We start from the raw sequence: 15,371 nt of genomic DNA on the forward strand, positions 1-15,371 counted from the left end.
GAATGCTTCCTGTAAACCTCCAGGAGCAGAGTGGCCACCGGGTGTAGGGAAGAAAAAAAAATTCTTAAAGAGGCAGAGAAACCCACAGTCACAGGACGACAGAGTATTCAACAGGGCCTAGTTAGCTGTCTTCTGTCACAGTGAAGATGTGTAAGATCTGTAAATACTATGAACAAGATACATTTAACGGAGAACGAAAAGGCCAACAATAATAATTTTTAAAAACTCAAGGCAGCTAATAGGTATAGAAAGAAGAGGATTTACATTTTAATCTATCCTTTCAACAGGACTTTTCTCCTTCTCCATACTATTTCAAACGTCCTCAATTGTCAACCTTAAAATACTGACAAGTACTCAAGAGACTCACATTTAAAAAGAGGTGTTAACAGTGACTTCTAGCATTCACAAGGCAGCAATAACATCACTGGCTCTTAGCCTGCAAAACAGTCTCTTCCTTACAGCAGACTGAAAGATATTTCTTTTGGGTAGTAAAAGTAGACCCTGCCTGCGCTTACAGCTGATATGTTACTTAAGCCTGGATGTTCTGACTTAATACAGGCCTTCAGAAGGGAATTACCTTCATTTTAAATTTAAAAATAGCAACAACAACAACAAGCAGCAGAAAAACACCACTTAACATTGCTGAAATGTACATAGACACACACAAATCAGGAGGGTTCTCATTTTTAAAAAAACATTCAAAAAAGTAATGGGCATTTCCAAAAGGTGACAAATTCTTTAAATAAAAATCTTGTGAAAAATAAAACTCAAAATATACAAAAAATAGCAGAGGAAAATAAGATACTGTTACGGACAGGACCCTGGATAGGGACTGTCACTGTTGATGGGATGAAACACATGGACTGTATGAGAAGTCTGGGAGGCGCTGGAAGCGATGGTGGCTTCGCTTGTTCCTGTCAACCCACTGACTCAGGCTGTATCTTTGAAGAGGTCTCTGTCGGAACCGGGCGTAGTTTCTATTGAGAGAAGGAAAATAAAAGCAGGAAGGATTTTCAGATGGAGTTGCCATTTGTATATAAAACAGCTAGCTCAACTATTTTTAAAGATGTTTTTATTTCAGCCAGGTGGTGACGGTGCACACCTTTAATACCAACACTACAGAGACAGACATAGGCATCTCTGTGAGTTCTAGCAGTGAGTTCCAGGACAGTCAAGGCTACCTACACACACACACACACACACACACACACACACACACACACACACATACACACACACACACACACACACACGCCTATGTTGAAAAACAAAAACAAAACAAAAAGGTATTTTTACTTCTAGAAATCAGAGTATGTATGTTATTGTCTCTTTACTTAAAGACAGGGTCTCTCTACACAGCCTGGCTTTCCTAAAACGCACTCTGTAGACCAGGCTGCCCCCAAACCCACAGAGATCTGCCTGACTCTGCCTCCTGAGTGCTGGGAGTATGTGCCACCACACATGGATAATATTATATTTTGATGTTACAATTTTAGAAACTTTATACTATTTTAAGTATGTGAACACCATATACAAAAGCTATTTCCTTCCAATCCCAAAGTCACCTCATTCCTACATAGGTATTGTTATGATATGTGCCACACATACCATGTTCTAAGGAAAACCAATGTTTAATGTTTAAGAGCCAGGCATGGTGGTATATACCTGTAATCTCCAGCACCGGGAGGTGAGGCACCCTTAGCTGTACAAGTTCAAGGCCAATATGAACTACATAAGGCCTTGTCTCAAAAAAACCAAACATACTTAAAGGAGAACAATTTCTCTCTCTAGAAGTGCTTAGAACAGGACCTGCGTTTCACCAGACCTGTACACCAGGACAGCCCTACCACACAGGCCAAAGTTGCTTAGGCCACATCTGTTAAAATTAGATGAAAAAAAGAATTCCCAGAGAAGACAAATCATCATGTGAATGTACCATACAGTAAGTTTACAGAGACTGAATAACGAATTACATAGACCCATAGTAAGGTTTGAGAGTCAGCTGTAAACTGGGTGGTGGTGCACACCTCTAATCCCAGCACTCAGAAGGCAGAGGCATGCAGATCTCTGAGGTCAAGGCCAGCCTGGTCTACAGAGCAAGTTCCAGGACAGCCAAGACATAGAGAAACCCTGTTTTGAAAACAAATTAACAAAAACAAACATCACCTCTGGTCATGTTCTGGGTGTGGGTTCTGAGATAGATCCTTAATATTTTGACACAATCTCTACTCCAAAAATGTTGCCAATAACTACTTCGGAAGCCTCTCAGCAGGTGTGGTGGGTCTCATGCAATCCCAGTACTGAGAAGACTAAGGCAAAGGACGGTCAGGGAAATGGCCCAGTGGGTAAGATGTCTGCAAGGAAACCTAACCAACCTGTATCAATGCCCAGAACCCACATGGGAAAAGGAGCACTAACTGCCAAGGGCTGACCTCTGATCTCCACATGCATGCTGTGTACAAAGTGCCCTGCTGGTCTTTGCAATAATACTGACTGAAAAGGATTCTTAGACCCTTTCTTCCTGAATTAAGGCTGGGACTTTACACAGGTAATTGTGACAAGTGGTACTTAACTTTTATTTATCACTACATGAGACCCCATCTAAATTGGTATCAGTGAAATCCTACTAGGAAAGCACTGGCATTAATGTATACACTAGTAAGAAAATTAAACCTCAGGTTAAGTAACTTTCCCAAGGTCACAGAGGAGTATGAAAAACAGCCTAGACTATTATTCATTACTCCAAAATGTATTTAGTAACAATTATATTACGCTGCCCTCTCTTTTCTGAGGTGCGCGTCTGTACTGGGTATTGAATCTAGAGCTTACAACCAAGCTACATTTCTATCCCAACACCATCTGAGAACTACTTATGGTTTGGTTTTTTTTTTTTCTTTTTCTTTTTTTTTTAAGACAGGGCTTCTCTATGCAACCCTGGCTGTCCTAGACTTGCTTTATAGACCAGGCTGGCCTCGAACTCACAGTGTCTCTGCCTCCGTAAGTGCTGGGATTACAGGCTTGCACCACCACTGCCCCACTGCTTATGTTTTCTGTTTTGCTCTGCTTACTTGCTCTTTCTTTTTTTCATTTATTTATTTTGAGAGACTCTTGCTATGATTCCTGGAATTTGCTATATGCCCCAAGATAGCTTAGGATTTATAGCAATTCTTCTTCTTCCACTTCCCGAGCACTGGGCTTAACTGCTGTGATTCTGGTGAAGCCAGTATAAGCAGATCAGAGTCAGCAGTATCAGAAGCAGACGGGGCTGGTCGCCTGGCAAACAAGCATTCTTAGAGGACCGAGGGTAGGCAGCTGCCCAGAAGCCAAGGGAGAAGAGAAAGAAGAGAACCCACCTTGTGTTTTAGAAGAATCTCCCTGGCTTCTGAGTTAAGAACAGTAAGCAAGCAATGGTAGATATAGGAGACTTGCAGGTCGACTTTGGGTATATGTGTAGAGTCTCTGTGATTTCCTGATTCCCAAATATGGAATGTGAAATGTGAAAGAAAAATGTTACAGTAACACCAAGGCTTTAGTGGTGTGTGTGTGTTTAGACAGGGTCTCATTATGTAGACCAGGGTGACCTCAAACTCACAGATCAGCCTACCTTTGCTTCCCAAGTGCTGGGATTAAAGGTGGATTAAAGGTATGTACCACTATGCCTATCCTAAGATTGTTGAATCACTGAACTGAAGTCAAAACTGTACTGGATTGTTAGATGTGGTGGTGCAAGCCTGTAATCCCAGCACTCAGGAGGCAGAGGCAGGCAGATCTCTGTGAATTCAAGGCCAGCCTGGTCTACAAAGTAAGTCCAGGACAGCCAGGGCTACACAGAGAAACCCTATCTCTAAAAACCAAAACAACACCAACAAAAAACCTATACTGGATCAAGAACATATCCTTTTTTTTTTTTTTCAAAAAAAAAAAAAGTTCGTTCGTTCGTTCGTTCATTCATTCATTCATTCATTCATGTGTGTGTGTGCATGTGTGTGGTGCAGGATCCCATGTGCCACAGCTCATGTGTAAAAATAAGAGAAGAACTTGCAGGAGTTGGCTCTCTTCTACTATCTGGGTTCTGGGGATGAACTCGAGTTGACAGGCTTGGCATCACTTGCCTTTACTCACTGAGCCATCTTGCAGCACAAGGACCTAGATTTTTAGTTTAGTGTAGGTACGGTGGTCCATGCTCATAATCCTGCCACCCAGGAAGTCGGAGGACTATGATTTTGAAGATACATAAGGAGATCCTATCACAAAACAGACAAATATACACTCTAGATTTTTTATTTTTTGAGACAGTCTCATTATGCAACCCTGGCTGGCCTGGCACTTGCTATGTGGACCAGAGTAACCCTGAACTGGCCTCTGCCTCCCAAATGCTGGGATTAAAAGCGTGTGCTCCCCTACGCGGCCTGGACACTGAAGCCGGGTGGGGTAGTGCACGAGTACGTAATGAGTTAAGTTGGCCTGAACAGCAAAACTGTACAGCACTGAAGAAAAAGAGGAGGAGGAGGAGGAGGTGGTAGCAATTCCTGACTTTGAGGCCAGCAAAATGGCTGGGGGGCCAAAAGCATTTTCTGCAAAACCTTGACAACGTGAGTTCAATCCTCAAACCCATGTAAAGGGGAAGGAGAGAACTGACTCCAGTAAATTCATCTCTGACCTCCACATGTGTACCCCAGCATGCGGGCACGCCCCATGCACCCCACACATACACAATAATAAATGAAAAAGAGACCTGATTTTTGGAAGCAGAAAATTTACTGATAAGCATAAAATTGAACTGAATTGATCAAAATCATATAGCTAGTTAAATAAACGTTATGCATCTAGTGTTAGAACCTGAATTTTGGTCTCCAATTTTTAGTTCTTCTAAGGCCATACTTCTTTTTCTGAAAATAAACCATTATAACCCAACTCTCATCTCATTTCCTCTGCAACCAAATTCTAGCCTCTCCTCGTTGAGAGGAAGGGAAGCACTTACCGGGTAGTGAGGTCTGAAGGGTGCTGCCAGTCTGGGTTCTGCATATGAACTTGATCCATCAGGGCATCGAGCTCTCCCAAGGTACCTGTGAGAGAAGTGAGTGCTTAGTCAGCAGCTGTGTGTACTATGGTCGCCTAGATAAAGCAAAGCACAGCCTGAGAGAGGAAGGAATAGACATTTGACCTAATAACGCCCACTGTGATTATCACAATCGGCCAGCACAGAAGCTGTGAGCCAGAGGCAGACGCTGCTTTCGGTCATGACGGGGAAACAAAAATGGCAATGACCATTCCTTTAACACTTAGAAGGTGCGAGAAACTACAGAGACCCAGGAATATCAAATGAACAAGACACTACGTCTGTCCCTCCCCTCACTAAAGCTAATTAATGTGGGTGATAGCTGATTTTGAATGTGACAAAGAGATATACAAGTGACTACTCAGACTGGGATGTGGGGACTAGGAGAGCCTAGTCAGGGCTATGAAGGATGCATAGAAATTAGTGAGACAAACAGGTTTGTTTAAGACAAGTAGCTAAAAAAAGGCTTTAAGACAAAGGACAGTAAAATACATTGAAGAAAAGAGTTTAGAAAAGATAAGAGACAGATACTCTTTGCTAACAAGGTAAGTCGTTAAAGACAATTTTCTACAATATTTGAGAACCCGACAATGTTCTAGACACTTTGTGTTATCTTAATTTAAAAAATCACATTATGTACAGAACAGCTATTCTAACTTGTCTTAGACCATGTTCTTTACTGTGACGAGACACCATGACCAAAGCAACTCCTAAGAAAGAAAGCATTTAACTGGCCTTGCTTAGCTTTAGGGGGTGAGGCTGTGACCATCATGGCAGGCAGCAGACAGGCATGTGTGCTAGAGTAGTAGCTGGCAGCTTCACATCATGATTTGCAGGCAGTAGGCAGAGAGAGAGAGAGAGACTGAGCCTGACATGGGCTTTGAAACATCAACGCCCACCCTCCGTGACACACTCTAATAATGTCCCACCTCCCAGTACTTTTAAAACAGTTCCATTGGCTGGCAGAGAATCAACCACTCAAGCTGTGAGCCTTTGTGGGCCTTCTCACTCAAACCACCACAGAACTCACTGAGATGTACAGTAGACTTTGGGTCTGGTTCATTTCACTGCATGCACTTTTTATTTGCAAGTTCTTTTTAATAAGGTTTTATTAAAAGTCATATATAGAGATGTTCTTGATATCATTTGAAAGATGAAAAATTATAGCTCAAGGAACTGAAACTGTCTTAACTGTTTAATAACCCAGAATTCAACTTGTTCCGTGTGTGACACCATGCTCTTGTCATGATGTGAAATGCTTTTATAAAAATTTCTTTTACAGGCCAGTTGTGGTGGTGCACGCCTTTAATCCCAGCACTCAGGAGGGAAAGGCAGGCAGACATCTCTGAGTTTACAGCCAGCTTAGTCAACATAGGTAGCCCTAGGAAAGCCAGGACTACACAGAGAAACCCTGTCTCAAAAAAAAAAAAAAAAAAAAAAAAAAAAAAAGACAAAAAACAAAACAAAAAAAAATGTTGCTTTACATTTGCATGCATATATGCCTGGTGTCCATGGAGGGCGGAAGGCAGCACTGGCTTCCCTGACACTGGAGTTATAAATTATGTTAGCCACCATGCGAGTGCTGGGAACCAAACCCAGGTCCTTTCCAAAACCATTCAAGTCCTAGTTGTGACAGAGCAACGGTTCCTCCATCTTGTCTCAGCTGCAGCCATCTCTGGTTAAAACTGAAACTGACCGCGCCCCACTTTTACACCCCACCCTCAGCTCCACTCTAAGAAAAGTCCCATGGAGAAGTAACCCAACTCTGTTCTAAAAACAAAGAGTCAAAATGCCCAGCTAACGGTTGTTTTGGCTTCTATTAAACTGCTTGCTTGCTTGCTTTATTTCCCTATGCAACTGCCAAGGAGGACGAGTTAAGATTTTTTTTGTTTTGTTTTGTTTATCCTTTTCCTTTAGAAGCGCCCTATAAAATGCATTCAGGGACGTACTGTGCGAGAAGTTTCTCTCCATCCCGTCTAATAAAGACTCCCCATTCAGACGTCAGTTGTGCTGTATGGTCTTTGGGTCTCTACCCTGCAACAACAGTAGCCACTGAGCCATCTTTCCAGCTCTGAAATGCTTGTAATCTTAAGATTTGGGAGGGTAAGGTAATGTGGGAACAAGTTAGATCCCATTTCCATGGCTTATAGAATAATTCTGATTTAGCAGGAAATATACAGCTTTTACATCAACAAATTGCAGCTATATGCTCAAGATCAATCAGAACCTATCTCAGCTGCAGAAACTGTGAATAAATGTTTAAAGTCTTTGACATCTCTTGTCTAGGGACAGGACTTTTGGTCTTTTATTATTAATTTAGGGATAATTCTGGGAGTTGCTCTAATTTTTTGGGAGGGGAAAGGGGCTGTTCTAATTTTAACTCTTCTGTCAAAGACTGAAAAATGCCCTACATGCTACATGAGATCTGCAAACCTTTAAGTGGAAGAATGTACATCTAGAGCTGTTGACAACCTCCCCCTGGCCAGCACTGGCCACACACCCAAGGCCTCCTTCTAGAATAGGCTTAGAGCTCTCTGGAATGTAGATTAAAGACAGGAGATGCCGGAGAAGAGCAGAACTCAGTTATCAAGACAAATAGATTAAAATAGCCTTTCTAATAGTTCAGATGATGGGAGGATGTAAGTAAAAGGAGTTGGGTATCATGATTTGTCATCCATAAAGACTGGCTCAGATTATTTTCTATAGGTCTGGACCACTTTGAAACCACAATTGTCACCAGTCTAAAACCAGGCTGTCGTGTATTAAACATGTTTGCTTTGGCAGAGACATTCTTTATAATGAAGCTACTGGACTGAATATAAAAATGAAATCTGGTCTATCTGTACTTGTTCACTGTAAATGAACCTGTAACCCTGGACATGCAATGAAAAATCAAACACAGGTCCGGAGACAAAATGGTATGATCTGTACTTCTTGGAAAATCCTAAGTCTATCTTTATGAAATCTGTATAAATAAAGCAGCAAGCTGAGTGCTAGTCAGTCAAAGCAGCAGATTCCCCTGACCACCATGCCTGACTCACGCCTACCTCACTCCTTATCTCCTCTCTAGGACCTGTCAACTGCAGGGGCTGGTCCCCAGCAGCCATGGGTTCAAGGGTACCCTGGGCTACAGAGGCCATACCTTAGAAATAAACAACAAAACAAAACCCCAAAACAAAAAAGAAAGAAATCCAGTAAAAACAAAAACAAAACAAACCCTGAAACCTGTTCAGCACGTTCTGCTCTTGCAGAGAGCCAGGGTGTAGTTCTCAGTCTCCATATGGCTAACAGCAGTTTGTAACTCCAGTTCCAGAGGATTCAATACCCTCTTATGATTTCCACAGTGCCAGGCACCCATGAGGTACAGACACATATGCAGGCAAGATACCCATATACATAAAAGAAAAACAAGTTTCAAAAAAAGAAAACCTGAAACTTGAGCTAAAACTTTACAGAAACAAAAATAAAATTTACCTTAGTTAGGAAACAATTTCCCTAGACCAGTTGTTCTCAAATTGTAATATGTATTTTAACTAGATGGATACCACTAAACAGACTGTTGGTGGTGCATTCCCCAAAGTTTCCAATTGTGTAGCTCTGGGATTTCTTTTTTTTTTCCCCCTCCCTAAAACAGGGTTTCTCTGTATAGCCTTGGCTGTTCTGGACTCACTTTGTAGACCAGGCTGGCCACAAACTCTCAGAGATTCACCTGTCTGCCTCTGGAGTGCTGGGATTTACAGGTGTGTGTTGCTGCACCCGGCTGGGATTTCATATTCTTTTTTATTTATTAATTTTGAAGATTTATTTATGAGTGCTCTATCTGCATGTATATCTGTATGGCAGAAGAGGGCATCATATCTCAGTATAGATGGTTGTGAGCTACCATGTGGGTACTGGGAATTGAACTCAAGACCTATGGAAGAACAGACAGTGCTCTTAACCACTGAGCTATCTCATCAGCCCAGGGGATTTCATATTCTAAGTGATGCTAATACTGCTGGTCTAAGAACCTCTCTTGGCACATGCCTGTAATCCTAACACTTGGGAGGCAGAGGCAGGCGGGTCTCTATGAGTTCAAGGCCAGCCTGGTCTACAAAGCGAGTCCAGGACAGCCAAGGCTACACAGAGAAACCCTGTCTCAAAGAAACAAAACATAAAATATTATTTATCTGTTAGTATATATAAATAAGTATATTAAAAATAGCTTTCCATAATAAAAAGGCAGCATTTTATATGCTATAATCGACTATATTCCATAACAAAAATATGGACAATTCACTAAGTATATCAAACACATTCCAGGGCAGGCTCCATGCCCAGGACTATACAAAACAGACTTCCAAAGTTTTTCATTTATTTTGATTTTCATTTTTTTGTTTGTTTGTTTTTTGGAAGAAATACATGAAGTTAGGAGGGAAGTTGAAGAAGAGAAAGTAAGTATATGATCAAAATAAAATCTACAAAAAAAATTACACACACACACACACACACACTTGGTTCTGCATGTTTCACCATTTCCTAGAACAAAGTAATGAACACAAATTGAAACTAAGGTGAGTCCTGCTCAGTTCTGATACAGCAAAGAGTCTCTTCCTAGTTTTTAAACATATTCCTATAACCAGTTATACAAATCTAAATAGAAAACTCAACTTCACTAAATTTTGGGGGGTTATTCCCCATCTTTGTGAAGATTGAACATTACTAATTACATCCAATCGTATCTTTAAAAAGGAAAGCCAATGAAGTACTATTTACTGAGCCAGGATCACTACTTTTGTTGTCTGTTTGTGACAGAGCCTTACTATATAGCCCTAGCTTACCTGGAACTCCCATATAGACCAGACTGGCCTCAGAGCGCTGGGATCAAAGGCGAGCACCACCACGCCTGGCTGGACTGTGTTTTTAAAGTACTATATTGTGTAGAGCTGAGCAACTGAGGCAGATGTGAGATGCCAGTAGCCACGGGTCCCACAGACAACCCTATCCCAACTGTTTAATCACGCGAAGATGGGTTTTGTCATGTCTTTTTTCTCAGATTTGGAATTCAAAGCCAGGAGCTGATTTGCAGCATTAGGAGAAACGACGATGTTGAACGCAGCACTTTGGGGACATTCATGGCCATTAGAACAGACACACAATGCTAATGAAAACAATGACTGCCTGCTCCACCTACTCCCACCCATCCTGACACTTGTACTGTAACACAACAACTTCTTTTAAAAGTGGGTTGGCAAGATGGCTCAGCAGGTCGAGGCACTTGCCAACATGCCTGCCAACTTAAGTTTGGTCCTTAGGAAACAGTTAAAAGACAGAACCCACACTAGCCAAGTTGGTCTCTGACTCTCACACATGTATTGTGACACACAAAATGGAAAAACACACTCACTTTGTAAGTCAATCTTACTTAAATCAGGACTGTTGAACACAACTATTTTGTTTAAAAAAAAAAAAAAAAGCCAGGTGTAGCTGTCATTCCAGGGCTGGGGAAGTAGAGGCAGGCAGGTCACTAGGGCTCACTGGCCAGACAGCCTAGCTCATTCACAAGCTCCAGGCAGGCCAATGATGGACCTTGCAACAAAAAAAAAACCAAGGTGGGTGACTCCTGATGAATGAAAACTGAGGCTGCCCTCTGGGCCACACACACTCAAATGCTCACACACACCATGAGACACTTGTCTCATAAATAAGGCAGTGGCTATTACGCATTAGTAAGTATCTTTTGTTGAGATAGTTTCACCACATAGCCCTGGCTGGCATGGAACAAATCACATAGACCAAGTTGGCTTTGAACTCAAAAGAGCTGCGTGTTTCTGCATCCCAAGTACAGGAATTAAAGGCATGCACCAGCCTTACTAAGTAGTTTTTAAAAGGAAAGCTATTCTTTATCTAAAAACAAAAACAACAACAACAACAACAACAACAAAAACCCTTCTTTTCTTTCCTTCTTTTCCCCCCTCTTCTTTGTTTTAATTTACTGAGGCAGGGTCTCATTGTAGTCCAGCCTTAGTACTGCCTCAGGCCCCCAAGTACTAGGACTATAGGCATTCACCACTACACATGATCTACTTTTTGGGGGGGGTTGGGGGGTTGCTGAGCCAGGGTTTCTCTGTGTAGCCCTGGCTGTCCTGGACTTGCTTTGTAGACCAGCCTGACCTCAAACTCACAGAGAGCTACCTGCCTCTGCCTCCACAAGTACTGGGATTACAGGTGTGTGTCATGCACTCAGCTTCTGATCTATCTTCTTAGTGGAGAAAAAAATCACTGTCTCAAGGATGTACTTTTTGGGTTCTTCAGTACTCCATTGTAGGGTGCAAAAAGTTCTGAGTGAAAAGTGTAATGGTGACATGGTCATGGCCGCGTGAACAGCCAAGGCCTCAGAGCCTCAGGATTGGCAAGTCTCCTGGGGTGAGGGTCAGAGGGATGGCAAAGGCTTCCCCTGGTCCAAGAGTCAATGTTGACTGTGCAGAAAATGTGCACTGTGGCTCCTCTCCCCTGATGCTTACGGCATGAGATACTCCTCTACTGAGGCTGCTCTTCCTTGGTCAGCTCTATCCAATACCCCAGCCTCCATACTCAGCTGAGCTTCCAAGGGGGCTGTTGCTTCTCACAGGAGTCCAGCCCACCTGGTCCCAGCTTTGTGTGTGCCTGTGTGTTTGTCATTTCTTCCCAGTACATGGGAGGCATCGGCAGGAGGATCTCTGAGTTTGAGGCCAGCCTGGTCTACAGGGTGAGTTCCAGGACAGGCAGGCCTACACAATGAAAAATTATGTCTTGAACAAACAAAATACAAAGAGAGAGAATCCAGTTGTCAAAAGAGACATGGAGATTTGGACTAGTCTTGGGCTTATCTCCTATTTCTATAGTATGATACTAGGCACATGCATGCATGCAGCACATATACACAATAAATAAATATAATAAAAATTTTAGAAAAAAATATATTGCCAAGGCAGGTGTGGTGGCACTGGCCTTTAATCCCAGCACTTGGAAGGCAGAGGCAGGCAGAACTCTGTGAGTTGTAGTCTCATTCTGGTCTACATTGTGAGTTCAGGACAGCCAGGGCTACCTAAGACTCAAGGATCTAAACTGTGCCCCCATCACCTTTTATAAGACACTATAATACGTAGCTGGGAAGCCACTGGGGAAGCTAATACAGAAGAATCACTTCAACCTAGATGTTTTAGGCATGCCTGGGCATTATGATAAAAAGTGTTTTTTAAAAAAGGAAAGAAAGAAATCAAGACACAGAATTGTTAAGTAATTTGTCTAATGTCATACACCTAGTGACAGATCCAGAGTGTCAACAACATAGTATTAGTTTCCTTGAAAGCAAGAATCCTATTATATATAGTATGTGTTATACTTCCAGGCTATACCTTAATACAGCACTGGTCAAAGAGTGCTCAATAATTTTGTTTCAGCCTATGCAACAAGAAGTGTTTTTCTTTTCTTTTTTTCTTTTATTCCTTTGCAGAGTTTTATTTTGTTTTGTTGGTTTTCCGAGATAGGGTTTTTCAGCTGGCCTGAAACTCAGAGATCCACCTGCCTCTACCTCCTCAGTGCTGGAATTAAAGGTATGCCCCACGACAGCCTGCAAAATGTTAATTCTTTTTTTGTTTGTTTGTTTGTTTGTTTGTTTTGGTTTTGTTTTGTTTTGTTTTAAGGTTTTTTGAGATAGGGTTTTCTCTGTGCAACCCTGGCTGACCTGGACTCGCTCTGTACCGGGCTGGACCTGAACTCACTGAGATCCACCTGCCTCTGCCTGGGAATTGAACTCAGGACCTATGGAGGAGCAGTCAGTGCCCTTAACCTCTGAGGCATCTCTCCAGCCCCAAAATGTTAATTCTTTCTTCTTCTTTTTCTTTCTTTCTTTCTTTTTGTTGTTGTTGTTGTTTTGAGACAGGATTTCTCTGTGTAGCCTTGGCTGTCCTGGACTCACTTTGTAGATCAGGCTGGCCTACAAAGTGAGTTCCAGGACAGCCAGAGCTACACAGAGAAACTCTGTCTTGAAAAACCAAAAACATAAGTAGGAAGAAAGAAAAAAGGAAAGAAAGAAGAAAATACAGACAGACGGACAGATAAGACTTGTTCTCAAGAGTAATCTTTATTTTTTAGATTTTTAGATTTACTAGAGACTATGGTGGCTAACATTTACCAACCATGTATGTACCAGGTTCTCTGCTAAATGTTTTGAGTGCACATTGAATTCTAACAATCACTAAAAGACACAAGTTATAATTTGTCTTGTTCACAAGAAAACAGAAGTTTGGAGCAGATACTTGGCCGTCACCTAATATCTCCATTGGTAAGCCAGGAGTCAAGCCCAGGTGAGACCAATAATCCAAAACCTTATTTTAGTTCTTAGCTCCAACCTCTTCTCCCTCCTAATTTAGAGATGCTAACAAGAACTGCAACATTTAAATGTTCTCTTCTCTTCATAGTCTCTAACAGATGGGCTTTCTTGGACCAACAATCAGTATCATGAATTTATTTTTAAGTTGTGGCTAAAAGGTGGTGAAGATTGTCCTTTGTTCTGTAGCTAAATGAAATTCATCTAACAATAAAATTTGGATTAAAAAAGACCTTACACTTTAGTAATTCAATGACTAATGTAAACCTTAACTTATAAAATGAGCTTAATTAATAAGTGAGCTTAATAATTTGAAAAGTGGGCTACAAAGATAGCTCAGCAGTTAAGAGCACTGGCTGCTCTCACAGAGAAGCTGGGTTCAATTCCCAGCAACCACACTGCAGATCACAGCTGTCTGTAACTCCAGTTCCAGGACACCCTACTCCTCATACAGACATACATGCAGCTGAAGCACCAATGCACATGAAATAAAAATAATAAATTAAGGGCTGGAGAGATGGCTCAGAGGTTAAGAGCACTGACTGCTCTTCCAAAGGTCCTGAGTTCAATTCCCAGCAACCACATGGTGGCTCACAACTAACTATAATGTGATCTGATGCCCTCTTTTGGCATGCAGGTGTACATGCAGACACAACGCTGCATACATAATAATAAATAAATAAACCTTTTTAAAATATAATAAATTAACAAGAAAAGAGTTTAGCTATGTAGTACTTAAAGAGAAAACTGTAACTTCAAATGTTTAGAGAAAATGGAAGTCAATGATCTAAAACTAGAAAACAAGAGAAAATTAAACCCAAAGCATAAAAAGAAAGAAAAGACCAGCAAGTAAAGTACTTGTCACCAAGGCTGATGACCTGAGTTCAATCTCTGGGACTCACATGGTGGAAGGAGAAAACTGAGTCCAACAAGTTCTCTTCTGAGCACATAAATGCTGCAGCACAGGCATATGTGTACATGGCCATACATATACACATACAAAATCATATAAAGCTGGGCAGTGGTGGCACACACCTTTAATCCCAGCACTCAGATCTCTGAGTTTGAGGACAGCCTGGTCTAAGAAGCAAGCTCCAGGGCTCCTCAAAGAAATGACGACTTGAAAAAACAAAACAAAAAACCACCCAGAACAACTACAAAACTAAAATCAAATAAAAACAACCTTTTTTGGGGGAGACAGTTGGTTTTTCCAGACAGGGTTTCTCTGTGTAGCCTTGGCTGTCCTGGACTCACTCTGTAGACCAGGCTGGCCTCGAACTCACAGAGATTTGCCTGCCTCTGCCTCCCGAGTGCTGGGATGACAGGCATGTGCCAGTGTACCCAGCAACAATTATGAAAGCAAAACCTTACTGGGGGATGGGGGTGGGGGGTATCGATACATTTGATACATTTCTAGATACAATGTTCAAGAAAGCAGAAATAAGAAAAACACAACCTCCAACTCCAAACAGGACTGAACGAATCTGAGTCATTTTACATATCCTATGGCAATTAGAGTAATAGGGAATATTACAAATAATTTTACTTTAATGCATTAACTATTTTGATGAGATGGACAAGTTCCTTTAAGACATAAGTTACATTTAGTGAGTTGAGTATAGTAGCACACACTCAGCACTTGGGAGGCTCTGTGAGTTTGAGGCCAGCCTGGTCTACAGAGACACATAATGAGAACCCTGTCCTGAAAAAAACGAATGAATGAATGAAAGAAAGAAAGAAAGAAAGAGAGAAAGAAAGAAAGAAAGCTAGCATTACCAAAATCAAGAAAACTAAAGACAATGCTTGTAGCCCTGACTGTCCTGGAACTCACTATGTAGACCAGGCTGGCCTTGAACTTCCAGAAGTGTGTCTACGTTTGCCTCCAGAGTGCTGAGATTAAAGAAGTACGCCACCACTGGCTGGCTAAAAACCCCTTTAAAAGGACTGGCGGATAGCTCAGAA

General features: G+C 41.7%; 1 protein-coding gene across 12 annotated transcripts in view; it reads right to left on the minus strand.

Moving 5' to 3' along the window:
- Positions 1-243: 243 nt before the first annotated feature.
- Positions 244-15,371, minus strand: part of S100PBP (S100P binding protein) — a 40,505-nt gene continuing 25,377 nt past the window's right edge. For all 12 annotated transcript variants that reach the window (XM_084787883.1, XM_084787880.1, XM_084787881.1 and 9 more), the window contains 2 exons: positions 4,982-5,066; positions 244-977 (listed from right to left, as the gene is read on the minus strand). In XM_084787883.1, coding sequence (XP_084644009.1) covers positions 836-977; positions 4,982-5,066 — 227 coding nt within the window. In that variant the 3' untranslated portion in view covers positions 244-835. The remainder of the gene's footprint in view (positions 978-4,981; positions 5,067-15,371) is intronic.

This window comes from Acomys minous (assembly GCF_964271855.1).
Source record: "Acomys minous genome assembly, chromosome: 6".
In the NCBI taxonomy this organism is placed as follows: domain Eukaryota; kingdom Metazoa; phylum Chordata; class Mammalia; order Rodentia; family Muridae; genus Acomys; species Acomys minous.